Below are 22,619 nucleotides of genomic sequence, written 5' to 3'. Positions count from 1 at the left end.
AAAAGAATTGCCCATATTCTTCTGAGCAAGTCATACCTTTGAGCTCAGTGGCCTCCAGAAGTTTTTTCCACAAGCTGATAACTTCATTCATACGAGCTGCCACTTCATCAGATGCATAGTGATTGACATCAATCAACTTCTGGCCAGCTTTCTCCAGTGCATCAATACGACTCTGATTAGCAGAAAGCTCTGCTTCAAAAGCCTGATGTTTCTGAACTTTACCTTGCAAGTTTGATGGATCCTACAGATGAAGAAAGAAAAAGAACCTTTCAATCCAAAATTAGTATCTATAGGTCCCTGAAGAATTTTTAAAATTAGACTACATTCATATACATGCCAAGATGTCACCAGAGGATTTGGTGCCAAAAATATGTCTTAAATCAGAACGCTTAAGCTACTGAATAAGCGTGATTACAGTATGATGGGAAAATTCCCCTTGGGGTCAGGGAGAAATTACAGTTCCTCCTGTTGCCATTAATACCGCCTACTATCAGCAACATTTTGGCTGACACTGCTTCCTATCATTAGGCTGATTACATTAAGCCTGATACTGCCTTAAAATTACTCTAACATTAGTCTTTGTGTTTACCTTGTATGCCTCATCTGTTGCAGTTTTCATTTTTTCATTAACCCAACTCTTTAGCTCATCAGAGTCTCGGAAAAACTGCTGCAGATGGAAAGAATCTGCCAGTTGAGCACGGCGGTACATAGCTCTTTCATGAAGGGCATTTCGGCGGCTCAGCAGCTGAAAAAAATAAAAAGGTTTTTAAATTCTTCAAGCTTGTAAAAACCACCACTGTATCCGTACTTTTGGGAGAGCTCCTCTGACTTATCCTGTATGGCAGTCATACCGTTTAAAATAATAAAGCAGAACACAATTTGAAGTCTGCAGTCCAAATTTATTTTGGATACTTACAGCATCTCTGCGTGTAGCAACATCATCCATGGCATAATGGTTATTCTGAATCAATTTAGTAGCAAACTCATCTAAAGCCTAAAGAGAAAATGGTTTCCATTTACTTGGTGTAATAGAAATTGTGCAAGTTTACTTAGTAGTAAATTCTACTTAAGTAGATTAAGTAAATTAAGTAGTACTTAATTCTCAAAAGTTTATCACAGTAAAACTAACAGAAAGCCATTAAGATAGCTATTGTTACACCCTTTTTTACTGTACCATCATCTTACACGTGGAAGAATGCAGATTTTTGACAAATCATCATCCACACGTGTGCTGACATGGTATGCAAGCACTGGGTTACTCAGCTCTCTGAGGCAGCAATTGAGCTCTATCCTATCCTTTCCAGTATTTTCCATTTTAGAGACAATACACGTAATTTAGAGATAATACATCCCACATAACAGTGGATCATTCTGCAGAGCAAACCCCATCCTTCTCTATCATGCTGCAGCAGCATCTCCTCTCCAGTCAATAAATTCACTTGTTTTATTTCTTGCCTATTTAATGATCACCTAATGTAAATGTCTTACTGTGATTTTCTCCTCTTGGGCACTTAGGGATTTCTCGAAGTCTTCATGCTTCTTTAGAAGAGCCTCCACACTATCCAGAGAATCACCAAGGTCTTCATTCAGCAGAAATGCCTAAGGTAAGGAAGCAAACACATTTTCATGTTTCCGTGCTCAGCTACTCTAAGTAAACTCAAGCATGGCCAGTGATGTTTCATACCATATGATATTATTGAAAAGTAAAGGATGATACACTGCGATAGTGTTCCCTGTACACCTCTAACAGCCAAAGATTCTGAATAATTCTTTTTAGCTTCTTATTCAAACAGCATCTTACAAGAGTTAACACACATAAAAGCAATCTCAAGCCAACCTGTCACAACTAATAGCTTCAGCATTAGATGGAAACAGTCATTGTAGCAGCTTGGGCAGTCAGATAAATAACTCTGCACAGCACCCTGCTCACTAGTGCACATTTAGTGGCAGCCACTAGTGAATACTAGTAAATTGTTTTAAGTCTACAGAAGACTAGCCAGAAATGAAAATCAACCATATCTGGAGAGTTCCAAGACATGCACTCACTTCTTGTTTGCTCATCCAGTTGTCAACTTGTTCAGTATCTCTGTAGAAAAGCTGCAGGTCCATGCACTGTTCGTACTGTTGTCTGCGAAGCTCCCATAGTTCTAGCAAGGCAGATCTTTCATCTGAGAGGATGGTCAGCTAATGGATTGGGAAGAGGAATATATAATAATTTTATTTAACAGTCCTGGTTAATTTCCATCTCAATGTAAAATCAAGCTGTGACTCTAAAGAAGTGGTTAACTTGGGACTGAAAATTACCTCCTGTGTAAAGAATCATTCTGTTACCAACATCATCATCCTCATATAGGGCAAGTCTTTTCTCAGCTTATCAAGCTTGCCCAGTGGCTACAACCTTCTGACTTCAGTCAGAAAACTCTGCTTTTCCAAATTAAATCTACACAGAGACATTTAATGGACAACCACTCTCTTTTTGACTGCAGACCTATTTGTAAGTGAAGCTCTTCAGCAAAACATCCTGCTCTCTCAACCTCTGAAATCTTTTTGGCCCACGCTCATTTACGGCATTTGAACTGTCTGATTGACCAATGTTTCAATATGCAGACTTCATAAGAGGCCCCATTAGTTTGAAAACCAAAATTTAAAAATACTACATATTTACTAACACTTCTGATAGCAAACCTAAACTTAGATAAACAGATAACCCATTTTTCTTTTGGCAGAAAGATATATTAATAGTTCCTAATAGATAGTACTAATAGTCCTAATAGTTCCTACTAATAGACAGGCAGAAGCTGTCAATTTGAGAATGAAAAGCACACATTACTTATATGCATTAAAAAAGCCCTGTAACTTAGAGGGATGATATTTTGCAGCTTACGATCTTAACAAGAAATGAACTTTTAAATTAAGGCACACAGAAGAGACAAAATTATTCTAGGAGTTCTTGCTCTCAACTTACCTTTTCTTTAACTTCATCAGAAGCATAGTGCCCAGCAACAAGCAAAGCCTGGCCAGACTCATCAGCAGATTTGAAGCTATCTTCATGGGCATCAATTTCTCCCTGTGAAAAGGGATGTGTGTAAGCTGTTACCAACATTTATCTTAGAACAGAGTGTCAGAATATGAAAACTGCTATTGAAAATAACACAGAGACAACAGTCTGGACACCTGAATGATAAACATTCAACTATCTTTAAACACATTACATTTAACATGAAAACTAGAATGAAATGTATTACCTTATGATGCAGATAAGGTAAGTATAAATTCATATGTTAAAATGAAACTAAATGTTGGTTTTAAGCTATACTCTTTCTGCTTACATATAGGAATTCCTCATTAGTACAACTGACTGCTATCAGGTCTAATAATTTTTTGTAAAATATTATCATAAGCATTCTTAAAATACTTACTTATTAGTGTATATCTACTATCAAGAAACAAAGTAAAAATATTAAATCAGGACAGCAATCTAGTACCGTGTTAGTTGCATGACCAATTGATTCTAGTGATACAACATCAGCAGTTCTGAATTGGAGACTGTGTTAGACATATGTATCAGTTGTTGGGGGTTGCTGACCAGACTTGGCTGTATAATATAACCTTTATACCTTATGTTCCTGATGTCTATCTAGAAGGGCTTCTGCTCCAGCCACGTCATTGGCAAGTTCATCAGCATTTATCAGAGCCTTCATCTCAGTCACCCAGCTGGTGAGGTCTCGGAAGTCCGCAAGAAAGCGCTGCAGCCTTAGGAAAGCAAAAGCAAAAGCAATAATGGTTGGGAATAATTTGTTTGCATGGTTTCTCCATCCTTACCTCAACTAAAGGGTTTACAAACATAAAAGCTGTTCCTCAGATAGAAACAAACAAGACAATACCAAAATGCAATCAGAATATTAAATAACTAAATATGTTCAAAACCAATTTCTCAAGGACATGTATTGCATATAACTTACAATGAAAGTAAAAGAAATATTCTTAATAAGCCTGTATGTTGAAGACAACAGAAATCAAAAGATAGTTCTCAAGCAGAGTGTTTCAAAATAGCCCACGGGGCTGCTACTGTCACAACCATAACACAGTGTGTGTGTGTGGAGAACTGACAGAAAGTTCCAACTGCACATGCTTCAGCCTTAAAACAACATGCAAACAAATTCTCAGGTTCCTTTCAGCATGCTTTTACAGTTATTGCCTTTGGCATGTGCTTAACACTTATCAGCAAAAGTGATCAGTTTCTGTTTCCCTTTTAAACTTGCTGTTAATTGATCTGAAGAGATCATGAGAGGGAAGGCAAAGGAAAAATGATTACTTGTATGGGTCTCCACCACCATAATTCTTGCATCATGGGAGGGAACAAACAGCAGAAAAACAAACTCCATAGTGAACAGATTTGTAATATGTGTATTTAAAAAAAACAGCAAAACTAAAATAGTCAGAAAATGTACTTCAAAATGCAGATATCAACTCAGATGGGAAAAAAGGCAATGTCCTAAAAACATCAAGGTGTCTATTTTCATAATTGATCCACATCCAGAGAATGACCAAAAGCTGTATTTATTTATCATATAAATATGATAAATATTTAAGTAAAAGTAAAAATTCTTTTACTACAAGTTATTGTAAAATATAATTTGGTGAACACGACTGCTTCTGAAAACACCAGAATCATCCAAAAATTTTGGAAAACAGCATCCCTTTCTTCTCCTCCCAAGAGCCCTCTTCTCAAATTTGAATAAGGAATAAAGGTTGTTTCAGCATGATAATATTCCTACCTGTAGGAGTCATTAAGGCGAGCATGCCTCTCTGCTGCCAGAGTTCGGATCTGTTCCCAGTTGGCAATCAGCTCCTCCCGTTTCACTTGAATTTGAGAAGCATTTATTGGGTGAGACTGCTGCAAACGGTCAGCTTCTGCACAAAGGGCCTTAACCTGAACCCAGTCACAAACAGTGAGTAAGCTTCCAGCCTTTTACAAGCAGGTTACCTTGTTTAAATTGTAGGTAAAATGCATCTCGTATGGGTACCTTATCTTCCAGAGCTGCAAGATCTCTTTCCAGGCCTTCGTGCTTACGCAATAAAGCCTGCACACTGGCTAAGTCTCTGCCAAAATCATCTGAGGCCATCAACTGCCCTTTCTCCTTAATCCAGCTGATTGTTTCATCCACATCCCTTCAAAACAAAGCAGAAATTGAAAGCAGGCTATCTTGTATGGAAAAAGGAAGGAAGCAGGATGTTTTCCTGTATGTATGCCAGACATACTGGCATACAAACCCATATATATAAACACTGCAGCCAACTACAATCATCCTTTAAAAAAATAAAAAAAGAAAAGCCACAACAGAAAAAAACCCCACCAAAACCCACAAACACCAAAAACCTAAAAAATTAGACCTTTTTTTTTTTAAATCTCAAAAAACCTTGAAGAATATTGGCAGGCCATTCTTCAGATAGTGTCACTAGATGTGAACAAGGAATTATAGCACCACTGAGCACCACCACCTAGTAGGTCCATTTCCCACTCTGGACCCTTCTACGTAATTACAGCAAATCTCAAAATGCTGTAGATGGAGATGAGGATAGAAAAAACACTGCTCAAAGACCACCAGAACAACTGGACTGACATCCATCTGACAACAAAATTCCACTCCTTTTAAGGCTCATCTAGGACAGAATTGGAGGAAAAAACCCTCAGAGGAAAGGGAAGCAAAACTGCCATTAGCAAGAATGAACAAAACTGCCAAGTGTTGAAAAGCTAAATCGGAATGACTATTCTAAGGTAATTCTAGAACAACAAGGTCCTCATTCAACAAGTCAAGAGGAAGAGTAAAGCAAAAATGTAACAGATGACAGTAGCTCTTCTCATACTACTGTATGCAGCTGAATGCCTCATTAAACATCCACACAAATATTACATCACTTCAGCAGATCCAGCCAAGATCATACCTGTTGAAGCGCTGAACTTCAGCTGCCCCAAAGAGTTTTCCTTGCCTCTGAAGGGCAAGCCCCTTAAGACGCTGCCAGCTTGCATTTACTTCATCCTGTTTGGACTTTATCAGTTCCTCTTCAGGGTGTTGTTCCTAGCGAGCAAAGGAAAAATGCTATTTTCATATGTTCTGTGATTTTACATCCATTCACAAAACCTTGAAACATAAACTGATCTCTTGAAAAACAGTAGTAATTACTACACTTTCCAGATGATCACTCAATTCAACAGTTTCCCTGAAACCTCAGTGTGTAAACATTCAACGCTCTTGCAGTACTTTAAGTTTCCCTATGTACTAATAAGACAATAGGAAGAGGGCTGTAAACAGTATCTTTTTTTTCCTGGAATGCAATGCTTCCTGCCCTGTCTTCATCCTTGATCAAGCCTCAGATGACATACCAGAGGAGAAGATATATTAATCCTGGTTGTCCGAGGGAAATACATTTAACCCCAAATACAACAGTTTCTGTTACTAATCACTAGTCTCCACATTTTCAGGAACATTCTCAGCTGGGGCAGTTACTCAAGCTGTTCAGCAGAAGAACAAATTAATCAAATGATGACCACTTAAGATTAAGATAGCCAAGTATCTAAGCACATGTAGAGCAAAGCTTAAAGATCTGCTACCAAACCAGGGGGAAAAGGAGGTAGTTGCAGACAAAAGCTTGCTGTGTTATACCAGACTTGCCAAGAGAGATTTTCAACACATGAATGTTTACCTGGATAAGTTTGCCAGCAAACTGGTTCACTTCATTTACTCTTTCCTCATGAGCTGCAAGGTCTGTCTGGAACTCTTCAAACTTCTTTTGCAAAACCTCAACGTGCTCTAAGTCTTGCCCAAGCTCTTCTGAGGTCACTATTGCTTCCTAGCACATCGAGGAAAAAAAAAAAGTGAATTTTCAGTTTATCCTATGGGAAATCACCACTAAAAATCAGGAAGCAAACTGTCCTGATTTTGAATAGGTCAAAGACAGTTACAATCACCGTGTTTGAAGTCAGATTTAAAACTACAAGGTTTCCTCCATTAAACTCCACTCCCCCCCAAGTCTGTCCATTATTGCAGGAAACATGCAAGATCACTAAGGGTATTATTTTTTCATCTTGCTTGCTCTTATTCATTTTTCAAGTTATTGAATATAACCAATTCTTCTATCTTAAGTTTTCTGTTCTATGCACGATGATCACTACTACAACCACCTAAATTACTGAAAGAAAATATGCACAGAGAAAACATCCTTTTAAAACCACAAAAAGATTGCCCGTGTTATTTCAAAGTACACACAGTAACTAGAATTTGTTCACATTTTTAGATTGTTTACGGGCATTTGCTGTAGGCTTCTGATGCAAGATTTCTTTATGAAAAGTGCACCATCATATACACTAACAATTATGCAGGGTTTACAGTTTGAACCCACAGTGACACAAAATAGCAAACCATCATCAAGAAAACCTGTATGATCATTTTGTGGCTTTTTTTCCTCGATAGTGTGGTTTGTGGTCTGTTTCCTCAGAGTTCAAAGAATCAAGAGCCAACAGTTCTCCTGCCGCTAATGTCCTTACAATGTGTATCTAAAGATATTCCAATCATTAAGTAATTATGTACACACTGCTTGCTGGTTAGGCCAGCTACTTTCTATAACAGATCATTTAGAACATTTATAAAAAACATTTGCTTTTACATGTTGTAGATTTCCCTTACAGGAAACTTTAATTTGATTACTATGAGAAATATGAAGGTCTCCTCAAAGCAAAGAAAGAATTGATTATGTTTAACTAGGCTCTCCAACATGCAGGCTTCCTCTTAGTCTGGTACCTTTTTTTGTGGCTGCAAAAGACGGAATAGTAGTTTGCACACCTACTGCTTATGCAATGTGAATGAACTAAATAAAACGTATAGGTGCCTTTAAAAGCTCTCTGTGACTACCTGAACTCCAGTAACTCTATGTTGATAGAAAATTTCCACACAAACACATCAAATTTCCCATCAAGAACACAGCAAAGGCAGATAATAATATACCTTGTCATTGATCCAGTCCAAGACATCTTCACACTCCCGTAAGTATTGCACCAGCTTCTGTGCTTGCAACAATTTGACTCCCTTCTCTCTCATCTTTTCCAACAGTAACTCCCATAGTCGGTGCAGCTCCTGCAGCCGAGTCTAGAACAATAGGATGTTGTTACTGAAATCCTGTATCAAAGAAGATGAGATTTATTCCCTTCCTGACCTTAACAGAAGATTTTTTTCGTAAAGTTGTATATCCTAAACCTTACTTTCGACAAAGGGTGGACAAACCTCATACAATTCCAACTCTAGTCATTAGTTTTCAAATGATGTAAAGTGATGTAACAACACAAAATTAGAAATTACTGAACTGAGTATTTACACACTTGTTATTAATTAATGAAGCTATCAAATAGTTATCTTTACATAACTATGAGGTAAACATTTTGAGATAAAATTTGATTTAAATTCCATGCTAGCGTGAAGTCAGACCAAACATTTGCTGCTGTCCCCTTCAAATGTTCAGTCTTTTACATGGAAGTCAACTCCCAATAAGTGAATCTCGTCTTCATTTGGGATTTATTTTTATTTAAGATGACACATTTTGTTTCAAGCCAAACTCGTACCACTTTACAGTATTTTAATCATTTCTCTTAGCACTAACCAGTTAATACATTTAGCCAACATTGTTAAGTAACATAATACTGAAATATCATGAGCAATTACTAGTTTTAATACTGAGTCTCTGTCTGGCTGCACTCTACTTTTCAAAACTGTTGGGAGCAACCATAAATTTTATAGACAATTAAAAGAAAAACCACACTCCCACACAGGCACACAACTTGCAAAACAGGAAAGCATCTGCTCCACCCATCATCTATAACGCTTTGCTCATCGAGATCTGAAACTTGAAAGTCACGCTAGAGAAGCTTTTGAACATCTAGCATGGGTGGATACCCATTTAATCCATTTAGAAAGTTCAGTTAGGTAGGTTTCAAGGGAGAAAAGAGCTCACTCTATTTCCTAGGACTGCCCAAAAGGATAGTGCAAATTGTCAACCAAGGAAGAAAGAAGACAGGGCAAAAAGAAGTTGCACTGCACAGCCAAAAGTTTCACCTACTCGTATGTGGAACCCAACTTGGATAGCCGTAACTATTGGGCGCTGTGCAGTCCGGTATGGCGTGAAAGACTGAACCATTAAAAAGCAAATTACCACTCCAAACAGAACACAACTTATATTAAGCAGCTAAGACACGGTATTATTTAAGATCACCCAACTGTAAAGCTTTTTTTTTTTTTCCTATTTGTGGTAAAGATTATACAATCACAATGAGGTTTCTAAAATAATCATTACCTTTGGGTTTTTCTATACAGTGTATAAAAAAAATTCTGCTTTTCTTAGTCCCATCTTTTCGTAGTTATAATGAAACAATAAATGTATCAGTTAAGTTTGCTAATCACTACAAAAATATCACAAGAGTTCTCCTTTTGAAAAGTTGTAACAGCTCACATCCAAATCTTATAAAGGAAAAAGCTTTAAACAACTTCTTTGCCTTAAAGAAAAATGCAGCCATAACCAACACTGAAACAAGTGAGGCCCAGAAACAGCAGATTTAATAAAATTAGTCCTAGAGAAGAAGCTGGTATGCAGAAAACAAATAAGTGTTTACTGGTGGGGTATGTGCATGTATGTGTGCGCACTTGTGTGTGGGAGTAAGAGAGAAAAAAACCTAACGTAACCAGAGAAAAATGAGAATACATAGGAGAAGGAGAAAAGATAACTATGAAGTCATTACATAAAATCTATAGTTTGCTTAGACTTCTAAAACATTGATAACCACTCAAATACTGTCAAATATAAACCTATCTAGTGCAGCAGCAAAGATTTTAAAAATACATTTGTCATTGCATTACAAAGGTTAGTAGATTTAGAGAGAAAGAAAAAAACAAACCAACAGTAGATCTCAGAAAAGGATTTGAAGAAAGCTTACAGCTTGTTATTGAGGAAGCAGCTGTCCTAAGAGATGTTCACTGCTGGATAAACAGAGCAGACAGAGCACTGTACTTGGAGCTCACAGAAAAAGCCATGGAACGCAAATTCAAAGAGATTTGAACATATCGCCAGTACAACTTAACCAGAAAGTAAAAATCACTAGAGACTTTATCTGAGCCAGAGCACACAGAAATTAGATGTCTGAAGTTTACTGGTATTGTTGCTTGTCTTACTTATAATTTTTATCGCAGAAAATTAAAATGTTATGTATAACCAAAAAATGAGCAGTCAACATCCCTGACACCGGGCCTTGTGAATTTGCTGTTTCTTGATATTTGCCATTTTGGGAAGAACCACAAGTATAATTAATCATTTGCCTTGTGACTTTCAACACGTCTTTGATTACCCATGATTTTCCAATCCAAGTTCCTGGACTCCCCTGGCAGACAGTTCACCTCAGAACTGGATCCAAGAAAAGATATGAGCTGGGTGCTCATGAAAGAGAAAAATATCCGTAAGCTTTACAAATATAAAATTCTCTTGTGATTTCACTAATCAAATACCTGTAGAATTTTAAAAAGTGTTTTAGAATACGGAGTTATCCATGCAATCTGCAGAAAGCGTCTAAGGAAAAGCCTGTAAGAGCGGGGGGAAATAAAAAAAAAAATTAACACTCACTCTTATGGTTTCAGATGCAAAATGGCTTTCATTAATCATCTGATTTCCAGTCTCATCCAGTTTAATGATAGCCCCCGAATTGGCCTGCACCTCAGCTTCAAAGGCTTGGTGCTTTTGCAGCTTCCCCTACAAATGAAAGATCAAAAAACATGACTGAGATTTGGTGCACAGCCCTCCTCCACCTTTCCCAGCATCAAGATTTTTAGTGTATTTTATGCATATTCTGTACTGACAAAGAAACAATAAAATAGCACAGTTGAAATCATAGCAGTATCATGTGTTTCACGACTGGATTCAAACACCCCAATTTTAGTTATTTCATTATTGTGTTTGCTCTCGTACACCGGAGTGTTCAGACATGTGATAACCCATCACCTAGTTCCACCCACACAAGTTTTTTTTCCCTACAAATACATTTTTTTGTGGAAACAGTAAGAGTTAATTCGTGCTTATTTACAGAGCCAAAGCATCCAACAAATTCTAGGATTAAACAAAGCTGGTTTTACACTTCATTACACTGAGTAACTTTTTTTATGCTGGTTTAGCATCTAATCCATTATTAGAAATATTCTGATTACATCAGTGAAGAAACCAGGCTTTTGAAGAACACTTTGCAAGGCTGTAGGTATTTGCATCCATCTTTCTTCACCACTCTTAGATCAAGTTACATTTATGCATTTGTTCTGTTTATCCCAGTTGACCTGATACGCCCTAAAATTAATAGTACAGGAAACATAAAATGGCAGTAGGACTTGCCTGTAAATTGCTTGGGTCTTTGTAATTTTCATCAGATGCTATCTGCAGTTTCTCTTGGATCCATTTTTCAAGCTCATCTGCATCACGCTGGAAAAACTGGAATCGATAGGAATCTTCAAGTTTTTGGCGCCTTAGAGAAGATAGTTCCTTGAACCTGTGGTAACGGTCCAAAACTTGTTGACGCCTTTCTTGGATATCTTCTGCTGTTTCCAACACTTTTACACCACTTGGATCCATTTTCTGAAAGCCAAAAAAACCCCATTTTTGTTTGTATTATAAAACAATGGTAGGGCAGGAAGAGATCCATGAAAGAAAAGCCTGCTTTTTTTTTAAACTTGCATGTGGTTTACTTACAGTCTTACTCTGCGTGTGCAGATATGTATATAAAATATAAATATTATACATATAAATAAAAGCACACTTCTAGCAGGAAATAATGGGAAAGGAATATTTATAAAGACATTTAACATCTACTTGTTTTGGAAAAATATGGCTGCAGTCATATAAAGGCCACGTCATCCTGGATGGTAGCATGCAAGCATCTAATACAAATGTTAAAAATATGTTTCTGCGCACATATATGTATGTAGATATATAGACATAAAATTGATTGTTTCTGTTCACATATATGTATGTAGACATATAGACATAAATAGACATACATATACATTGTACAATGTATAAAATCTGGACACATTTTATTTAAAATACTCAATATAGATAAACTAAAGTAAGAATATTGCTGCTCTTTAAACAACAGCTGATCCACATATATCTATATATATTATACATACATATATATATACACACATCTCTGTGTGTGACATATCTCCTCTCTGTTCTCTCAGACAGTTAAAAAAGGTTACAAACCCACCATGCCACTCCCTACATTCACCTCTCAAAAGCCAATACAGAGGCTCACAGTACTTCATAGATCTGACCTTAGACAAGTAAGTCAAGGAGCATTTTGTATAACTACTGATCTTGCTCTGACCGCTTTGACTGAAAATCTTTATACATTGCTTTATATACTAAAACCTGTTATTGTTACCACAGACAGCAAAGAACTGACTTCTGTTCTGCTTTATCTCCTTTCTATTAAAATTGGGATAACCTTTAATTTTCAGTTCCTAAAGTTTCAAACAGCAATTTGATTTTCAGTAAGAGATTTGTGCATTAGAACAGAACTGTAACACAAATTTAAAAAGTACTATCATTATTGTTATCAGAGTTTGGATATTTATCCACTTACTTGACAACTCACTCGGCATATCAAGAAGCTGTTGCAAAAAAAACACTCCGTGCTTGAACAATTATGCAATTAATGTCTTGATCTACAAGTGTTTACATGTATAGCTCACTTAATGCTTTCATTATAAATTCTGTAAGCATCAAGCTAAATGTACGTCTCATCAATCCTATCAAAGACAGGGAAGAAACCCAGTCTGCAACTGCATACTAAAAGACAAGGGCAATCTCTTAAAATACATTATTAAATATTAAATTGTTATTTAATCATTAGTTAGCTGCATGCTTTAATTAGACGTGTATCTTGCACAATTGTATGAAAAACTCCACAGGTTGGAAAGCGATCTATATGGCCATGTTTTCTGTTTGGTTTCTAAGCACTTGTAAAGGGACCATCTGATAGAAAGGAACATATGGGGGCGAATTCACACATTCCCGAGCTCTCTTCCAACAGTCCCACCCTGCAAGAGGACAGCCATTTCAGCAGCAGTTGTTACTCCCATGAACTCTGAGCCCCAACTGCATTGCGGCAGTTTAAGGAAGGAAAGAAAATTCAGCTTTGCTTTCTCTTCCAGGCCTGGGCGTTCCACTCATTATTGTCAAAAGAAGGCAAGGAGAAAAAAAACAAAAAACAAAAAACAACACACACACCACAAAAAACCAGTCTGTGTAGACTGTATTATATAAATGAAGTCCAGGTTTCACCAGGCAGTGGTACCAAAGGCTCCACTTGATTACTGTATCTGAGTATTAAAAGATCAAACCCCTGAACGCAACTTGAGCTCAACTACAGATCTGTTTTCCTGAGAAAGCAGCTGTTTTTTTCAAGCCCTGTTTCAAACAGTGTTTTCCCTCCAGGAGAGCAAGTTATTGCTAAAAACTTCTTTCCCTGTGCTGTCACACTGTGTTTGAATTCCAACAGCACTTCTTTTAAACTGAATTGCGTTCAGAAATAACAAAGTGGCATTTAGTCTAAATGTACTGCACAACTGTAGCCTGTCTCTCCGCTTATTCTGGTTATGGGCATTACTGGGAGAAAATGAAATCCTAGTTAGTCTTTAGAACGCCGTACAGTCTTTTGCTGTCAACTTGTATTTCAGTATTAGAAATAACCTCCACAGCCCAAGCAATTTTAGACCTCTTTAAATTATTAAATTATTTAAATTATTAAATTATGCAAATGATTAAATTACTTAAAATTATTTTTACATTTTTAAAAACCACATAGGAGACCTCCTGTAATTTAGCCTGGTAGCTGGTTTGCCTCTCACCACACAAGCCATGCAATCTGGCTCATCTTTTTGCTGGAATTCATTAAAAGAAAGGCTCCTTTTATAACTACAGTAAGTCAAGCTAGTCAATTGTAAAAGAAGTGCTTTGGTCTAGCAATAATAGACTGTTCTTTCCTGCAGCAGATCAGCTGACGTCAGCAAGTCTGTGCTCTGCCAGAGCGCAATCAGCAGTCACTGGGGAGCTCTGAACTCAAAAGTCATCGGTGCTGCAGAATGATGCAGTCTACCTCCGATGTTTTCACGCTCAAACTGCATTACGCCCCTTGAATACAAAGCAGTTCTCCAAGATGTTTCTAAACCTTCTCGGTTCAACGACACCATTCGAAGGCATCTAGGATACACCTCTGCACCGCTAGCAAAAGAACTGCCAACAAGAAGTTGTGCTTTATGTTTTTAACGTGAAAAACATAGCTTAGATTGGGAGATACACGAATGCCCAGCCCGACCCCAGATAACCGGCCCCGTCCCCAGCACTGTGCGCAGAGACAACATTCTCCACATCGCTGCTTGCCTCCTGCGCCAGCTGATAAGGTCAGGCAGAGCGAACCTTCCAGGCAGTGCGGGCAGGAGGAATGGCACCGGCTGGCTCCTGCCCAGAGCCTCAGCCTTCCAGACAGCTGAGGCAGGCGTCATCATAAAGACGTCCCCAAACCAGGGGATCTTAACTGTCCTGAAGGCATTTGCCACTGTACTTTTACACTGTAAGACTAACTTTAGAAAGCCACTTGTCAGCTTATGTCTAACTAAAAAAATAATCATAAATGCTTCTTTGCACTGTACCACTGTGGTGGTATTTAAAAAAAAAACAAAAACAAAAAACCAACCAACAAAAAGAAATAAATTTAAGACAAAAACCAAAACAAACGTATTACCCTCATCCTTCAATCTAAAATGATTAGCCTTCCTCAGATGATACAAATTATACAAAGGGTACACGAAAATTTGCATGGGAGTATACAACTGCAGATATTTATAGACACCGCAGTGCAACAACGATGATGTCAGCAACATCATTCAAGTTCGGGAAACAGCGGTATCGAGGTGGGTTAAACAGGAATTACAGCGGTGCCACCAGGGCTGACACACATAAGAGCTGTCAGCACTTCCCTTACCAAAACATGTTTTCGGGGATTTAAAAACTCGAATGTAAAATACATTCAGTGCTTCACAGATTTTAGCATATTTTATAAACCAATTACAGGGAGCTTAAAGAATTAAACTCCTTTGCCCAAAAAGCAATCAGATATCAGTATATAAAGATCACTATCTTAAGATTTAGTAAAATAATGACTTTCTCTTAAGACAAGTCCTGATGTGCGTTACATATATTCAGCATACGTGACCCTAGTAGTAGCTTGTAATACAAGTACTTTCCTTATCAAAACACTCTCTGCTCCCCAGGTATGCACGCATGAGCAGCTTTATGCATTTTTTTTTTTGCATTCATTGGCATTACACATCCTAAGTCTTGTCAAAAGAGCATTTAACTGATATTGGCTACTACCTCCTGCCTCTCTCTTTGGGGACAGGAATGGATTGCTGATCTTTCTTCTTTAAGCAAAAAAATTTGAATTCTAATACTGGATGTGAAAATAACATTCAAAAGGAAATGACAGAGGAAAAAAAACAATGTAGATTTTTTCCAACTTTCATTTCTCCCATTCACAGCTTCCTCAAAACCCTAGGGAAGAGGTAAGCCACTACGTATGTCTTGAACACAAAAACACCACAACTGCCTAGTTTAGTGCTAAGTTAGTACATACTAGTACTGCAGGTAAATAAAAGAGAATCCTTCTGAAAAGTATGTGCAGCACTGGCTCCTGCTCCCGTGAAGGGAGCTGCATGAGCATACTGTGTTACGAAGAAGTAACTGAAGGATGTCATATCATATACCCTGTCTGAGCGGATTTAAAACACCACTGAGACAAAATCAAATGACCAGGCATTTGGTTTGTTATGAATTTAAATCTACGAAATAAAGAAATTTTAAGTGTGGACTACATGCAGCAGAACCTTGTGTCCAAATACTCCTGGTCACCGTCAAGGAAGGTCACCTACAGCCTCAAACCTCTACAAATTCCAAGCCAGAAAAATAAGTCAAGTGCTGCAGTACAAAAAAACCAAGCTGTTTTGAATCACTGCTTAATGCCATAGACTCATACAGACTAACCACAGCACAGGTAAAATTCAAACAAGCCCCAAAATTTAAGTAGGTATTACAGGGACACAAGAAACTGTAGCATTAAAAGAAAAAAGGCAAATTGTTTGAACTAAAGCAGGCTGCAAAGCTAGTGATTGAGGCTGATTAGAGGGTTTGTGCACAGCCTTAACTATGCACTTCTGAAATATGGAAGACAATTAAAGACCTGTTCATATTTAGGCACTTAGTCTTAGAATTTTAATTCCACTATTCAAATAAAAGCAGCTGAATTGCCTCTCTGAATTTGGTGCCTTTATGTATGAGGGGTTTCTTGGCTTTGTTTTGGTATCACCAGAGACCTTTGATAAAACTATGCAGTGCTGGCAAGGACTGCACTGTGCCAAGTCCTCCTGAGAAAGCAAATTACCTTGACTGCATTGCAGAAATGCAGAGTTTACAGGTAATGTGATATTACACAATAAATCCCAGCATTTTCCATTCCCATTTGTTATCTTTTCATTGTAATTTTAATTGTAGTATAAACATTTACATTATTATAATTTCCAAATAAAATCTAGTTGCTTGTGTTACCCAGCTGAAGTTTGGTCCATACATCCTATTTATTTTACCACCACTGAATGGAAAGCCACAGAGATGTATGAACAGTTACACCACAACAATACAAGGATTATAAATTTGTGCAAGTAGATGGAACAGGAACCAAAGCCAACTTCAAATGCATAATGTTCTACAGTGTAAATCTTACCACAGTTGATTTTTAGATGCTATAAGTAAGAAGATACTGCTCAAGTACTTTTTAAAAAAAAAAACTCTTAGAAAATTAATCCACATCAAAACCTGATCATACTGAACAACTATAAAATGTTCACACATCATGCATCACAGACAGAAATTAGGAAATCCAAAGTATTAAAGGAAAGGCAGATCAGACTCAACACTGAAGTACAAATAAAGCACCTGCTATGTAGAACAAACTCTCAAACAAATGGCTTTTTGTTACAAATAGGTCACTGCAATAAAGACAGGCAAGTATGGCAATGACACTTCATGCATTATGTAAAAATACCTGGACTTTGACTTTACAAAACGATGACAACATGATGGAGGAATGTAGAGTCTAGAAGGGAGGTGGAAATGAAGATAACATTCAACTAATGACTAGCATAAGGACATGGCTTAATTCTTCCTTTCTTTTTTTTTTTAAAATACATATTCTGTCACAGTACATGTTTCATACTTTCCTTTTGGTTCCTTGCAACAATTGGCATGATTGTTACGCAAGCTATTGCAAGTGACAGACATCCCCATGCAAAAAAGCTTACAAATATAAACAGGAAAACTTAATTAATTTGGTATGTACTAACCTTTCCAGTTAGTTTAAAAACAAAACAAAACCAAACCTATCATAATCTGAAGGTCAAAACAGAAAGTAAAGAAAGTTAGGACTTGGCAAATGATGCTTCGTGCTACAGCATAATCAAGAGTTGTGGCTTAATTTAAAGACACAAACTCACTAAGAAGGTTTTGCATAAACATCTACACAGATGATTACTTTCAATTACCACAGTAAAAAAATGGACAAGTAGCAGTTGTGACAGAAGGTATTTTTTGAGATGGCCAATTATGTAGCTGTCAAGTGTATGTAACCAACTGAATTCTTAGCTAGAAATTTCCTCGCCTCCCCTAACCCTACGTTTTCCCCATGAGTACACTGCAATCCTTGAAGCAGTTCATGGTTCATGGACAACTGCAGTTATGTGTCTTTGTGCCAGCTGAAGCTAGTGCATATCTCTCATGGCATTTGCATAGCTTAATGTGTATCAGTTGCAGCAGCGAGGAGGCAGCTTGCCACTCCATTTTATCCATGGTCAGCTACAGGAGTACAATGCTGGACTACGCTTGGCAATCCCCATCCACAGCATCTGCAGTCCGCTCCACCCCATTTTTCTGCTGCCTACACTCCAGGGACAAATGGAAAAAACAAACTCCCACACTATACTAACATGCAGCGGAGAAAAGGGAGGAATTCAATACAGGGGAAGCAATTAGTTGCCCCCCAAAAAGCAATGTATTTATGAATAAAACAACTACAACCCCATAAATACATTAAGAAGACACAAATAAGGCAGCAAAGACACCAAGTTATATACATTAAATTACTAAGGTTAGGTATAAATATAATAGTTGAGAAATAGGAACTTCACACCAAGAGGTACCACCCTGTCTCAAGAGATTTAAGGCTTCTCCTACCTTTCTGCCGTGCAGGAGAAAAACGTGTAAAAAATGCTTAAAAGACAGTCTTTGACATTCAACATTTTTGTTATTGTTGCTACCTTTATGTTATTAAAAAAAAAAACAAACCAAAACAACCACAAATATGTTTGCTAACTTCATAACTATGGATCTCATAGAAGCATAACATCTAAATCTGATTTTAAAATAAGATTTCTATTTCAAATCAACCAGTACAGATAATTTTTTTTTTACCAACAGGAATGGAAATAAATTACTTCTTGTGAACAATGTAACCCGCTATCTTTGTTCAAGTATTTTCCACAGCTTAACAATTCCATTACTACAGTTACAGGTCCTGCACACAATGCAGCAGAAAGCATTCCATTTTCAATCTTTTGTTCATTATTCTCTCTGCACAATTTATAAGTAAGGACAAATGAAGATTTCATGGAAGAACTCACTGCTGGTTGCATTTAAATGCATAAAAATCACACAGTGGGATTTAATATTTGTTTTGAGCAAATCTGAATCACTGACCAAGGCCTTTCAGTGAATACAGTCATCAGAATCTTCTGGCACTTTGCTGAAAACAAAATGCCAAAAGAAAATAGATTTTTTCTTTCCAGAAAGATACAGAACCATTTCAGGCTGAGTTGGGTTTTTTTGGTCTTTTTTTATTGGTTTTTTTTTTTCCCCCTAATGTGTTCATTCGCCATCTCCAGACAACTGCTCTTCAGAACCTATTTAAATATGTATGAAAGACTGCTCAATAGTCACGTACATTTTAGACTGGAACACGCAGCTGTTTTATGACAAAATAGCTACTAAAAATCCTGAAAAGTCAACACGAACTTGCTCAAAAAAAGTACTGTGATAATTGTTTGTGCTTTTCCTTAAATATAAGGGCTAAGGATTACCCTATTGGTACATATTTATGATGCAGCAATATAGATTTCTATCACTGTAACCAGGTAAGGTGCATGCAGGCAATGAATCCGAGAAAAACTTGACTGTCATTACTTTGATTTATGTTAAATTAAAAAAAAAAAGTTAATCGGGGGATGAACAAATCCTGATTCTTTTATGAAGGAAACGGTAGTGCTTGACCTATATACCAAAATGACACGTATATGAAAGGAACACAGGTTGGGAGGATTTCTTTTAAATGTCTTCCTGCTCGGCTAGACAACTCCGTTGTGCATGCTATTTACGTGCTCGTCATTTCAGGGAGATAGCGAGCTCCTTGAGGAAAGGGTTCTCCAGCCATCACTGAACACCCAGCCCCTCGATCCCTCCCTTTTCTTCTCTCCTCTCGCACACACTCTTTGCTGCATCTCCTGACCTTGGACAGGGCTGGGCTGGCGAGAGCTGAGGGAAGCCATTGCTGTGCAATGAATCCCCTCCGCCGGGTTACCGCAGAGCGCCAGCTTCTCCGTCGCCCCCCCAGGATTTCTCCTCAGGGGAAGGAGGCAGGGTTTTACCACAAACCTCACCGGACAGGGGCGAAGGGAAGGGCGGGCAAGGCGGGGGACTCTCGCTCTGCCCGCAGGGACGCAGACTCGCTGTCACTGTTATTTACCCGCCTGTTTATCCCCTCCCCTGAGCGCTGAATGAAATTCCTGCGGCGGGTCTTGCCTGACCAGGGCGGATCCCGCCGCTCCTTGCCCGCCTGCCCTTAATCCGCGCTGCGCCCGGGGCTGCTGCTCCCCCGCCCTCCCCTCCCCCGAGGGCGAGACCCTGGGCGCCGCAGCGGCCACCCGCGATAAAAAAACAAAAAAAAAACAAAAAAAAAACCCAAAAAAAACAAACAAAACCCAAAACCACGGCAACAGCCGCGGCCGCCAGGGAGGGCGAGCGGTAGCCGAGGCGCCGCGGGGAGCGCCCGGAGGCAGGGCCGGCCTCAGCCTCCCCCGCGGCTGAGGGGAGCGCGCACCCGTACACCTGTCTCCGCAGCGGCGGAAGGCGGAGCAGGCGTGGGGGGGGCTCTGTTTACCCCGGTGGGGTCGGATGAAGGCGAGCGCGGATGAAGACGTGTCCCCCCCTCAGCCCCCCGCCCGCCGCCTCACCGGGTGGGTGCGCAGCTCTCCCCCGCCGGCTCCGCGCCCTCCGCCACAGACACCCCGCGCCGCCTGCGCCCGCCTTTTTATAAGGCGGCCCGGAGATGACGTCAGCGCTGCAGAACGGTCTCCCGGCCAGCGAAAAGAGCCGAAGAGCTTCGGAAAGAATCGGGAACTGGGCGGGGGGGGAGGGGGAGACAAGGGCCCCACCCACCCGAGCTCAGCAGGCGAACTGCGGGAGCGGCGCATGCGGAGAGGGCCGGAGCGAGCCGAGGGGTTCCGGAAAGTGCCGAGGGATTCCCGAAAGTGCCGAGAGGCGGGGAAGGGTGCCGGAGGGTGACGCCGGGGCGGGGGGGGGCGCGGGGTGTTTGTCCCCCCCTCAGCAGCGGGGCGCTGGGCCGCTGCTTCACCCCCCACCGTGACCAGCCTCGGACACGAAAAAAATACAAGATTACATTGGGAATCAGCTAAAATGTCCGTGCGGCATGGCGGCAGCCGGGGTTTCTGCCCCCTTCTCCTCAGCCCGAGGTGCTGCGGCTGCAGAGCACCGAGGACGGGTGACAGGTTTTTCAATTTAAATCAACAGGCCAGACTCAAAGCAGCGGCCTCATTAGTTTTACATTATTAAAAATATATATGGGTACGGGTGTCCTTTTGAAGCAGCGTGCAGTGTCACAAAGAAGCCTGGCAAGAACAGAGCATCAAAAGGCTGCAAATGCTTGTCAAGAGAAAGCTATTTTTGAAAAGCTGATGCATAAATTCAAAGGAAAATGAGCCTTGAGTATAAACTAGATGTTTAAAATGGATGTGGCAAAGAAGTTCAACTCTAATCTCTTAATTTTTTATTTTTAAGAGACCTGGTAAGGCAGCAAGAACTTTAATAAAGTTCTTAAATGGAAAAAGCACACTTGCAGTGACATTGCATCGCAACCCGTGGGACTGCCTGGAACTATTGTCTCCAAGGAAGAGTATGACTCACAGCCGTTTTAATGCATCTTGTCCTGAATGCACAGTATTTTCACATCTGAGATGCTCTCCTTTGCCATATTTGATACGAATATGTGTATGAAAATACCATGAATACATTCATAAGGCCTTATTTGCACTGCATCTCCGTAACACCAAACGGCTAACATTCAAAACTGCTGAAATGACAAAAAATAGAATAGCATCATACAAGTCAACCATTAGTTCAAGCAGTAGAAGCAACCTTAAGCTACACCTAAAAATAAATATTGATTTATTATGATTCTTTTGAAGTGCACTCCTTATTCAATTAGAAATTCTTATTGGTGTTTTTGAAATAGTATTTAAGTATCTGGATGCCCTTTACTGAGGCAGACAAGGATACCATGTTTGTTATTTATAAAAATATATACTTACATTCCTCCCCACAAATGTCAGAAAACCCTAGTACCTGTCAGCAAAAAAAAAAAGCTATTGTATCTTACATATATATCTCTCAACGAATCACACCTTGTGTTTTGGCACAGGCAGACAGCTGTTTCTAACAGACAGTACCAATTACCATCTTGGCAAAGCGAGTCTCCAACATAACTAGATATGCAAGATGTAATCAAAACATCTCTACTCTATAAAAAAAACACGAACATTTTCAAGTATACTAATGGAAGTCGTATTGCTTCAGTGTTATCTGGTAAAAGAATACTAGAAGGAGGTTTGCAGTACCCCAGAACAATTACTGGTAACACCAGCCTAAAGAATTCCAGAGTCAGTTTACAAAATACATAAACCAAATAAAAATTTAACTTACTTACCAGTCAATTTAAAAGCCAAGGTTAAAGGTTTTAAAGGCCTGAATTCCAAAGTACACGTTACAAACTTTTCTCAGAAATCTCAAGAGGTATATAAAAATCAAACTCAGATTCTCATATGGCCTCAACTCCACTTTCTACAGCTTCAAATTGTGGTACCTCTAGGAATAATAAAAACTCATCTGGTAAAAATAATAATAAATTTTAACTTGCAACAGTATATTGCAAAAATAACACACTACTTTCCAGAACTCAGAAGCAAATTTTCTCATCTTAGAGGCCACCAAAATAGTTCAAGGACAGTGCACCATAAATCAGATAGATCTCCCATCACTCTGATCTCTTACACTATCTGTCTCCTGTATTCACCAAGGAGCTGTAGATTTTCTTGACCATTCCTCTTCTACAGAAAAAACCAAACTGCATCAGCTTCAGA

General features: G+C 38.9%; 1 protein-coding gene across 9 annotated transcripts in view; it reads right to left on the bottom strand.

The window, feature by feature from the left end:
- Positions 1-20,549, bottom strand: part of SPTAN1 (spectrin alpha, non-erythrocytic 1) — a 52,999-nt gene extending 32,450 nt beyond the window's left edge. For 4 of the 9 annotated variants that reach the window (XM_069772115.1, XM_009913319.2, XM_009913320.2 and 1 more), the window contains exons 1-15: positions 17,183-17,230; positions 11,416-11,655; positions 10,660-10,785; positions 8,004-8,144; positions 6,706-6,852; positions 5,947-6,080; positions 5,028-5,172; positions 4,779-4,933; positions 3,618-3,753; positions 2,966-3,067; positions 2,047-2,184; positions 1,489-1,599; positions 917-994; positions 590-745; positions 37-241 (exon numbers count right to left, since the gene is read on the bottom strand). In XM_069772115.1, the coding sequence (XP_069628216.1) occupies positions 37-241; positions 590-745; positions 917-994; positions 1,489-1,599; positions 2,047-2,184; positions 2,966-3,067; positions 3,618-3,753; positions 4,779-4,933; positions 5,028-5,172; positions 5,947-6,080; positions 6,706-6,852; positions 8,004-8,144; positions 10,660-10,785; positions 11,416-11,655; positions 17,183-17,215 (2,047 nt within the window). In that variant the 5' untranslated portion in view covers positions 17,216-17,230. Of the gene's footprint in view, positions 1-36; positions 242-589; positions 746-916; positions 995-1,488; positions 1,600-2,046; positions 2,185-2,965; positions 3,068-3,617; positions 3,754-4,778; positions 4,934-5,027; positions 5,173-5,946; positions 6,081-6,705; positions 6,853-8,003; positions 8,145-10,659; positions 10,786-11,415; positions 11,656-17,182; positions 17,234-20,417 lie in introns of those variants that run through there. The other 5 variants (XM_069772109.1, XM_069772116.1, XM_069772112.1 and 2 more) reach the window with 3 other exon arrangements.
- Between the last annotated feature and the right edge of the window lie 2,070 nt (positions 20,550-22,619).

This window comes from Haliaeetus albicilla, chromosome 26, assembly GCF_947461875.1.
Source record: "Haliaeetus albicilla chromosome 26, bHalAlb1.1, whole genome shotgun sequence".
Taxonomy (NCBI): domain Eukaryota; kingdom Metazoa; phylum Chordata; class Aves; order Accipitriformes; family Accipitridae; genus Haliaeetus; species Haliaeetus albicilla.
This window is presented reverse-complemented; position numbering and strand designations above follow the sequence as displayed.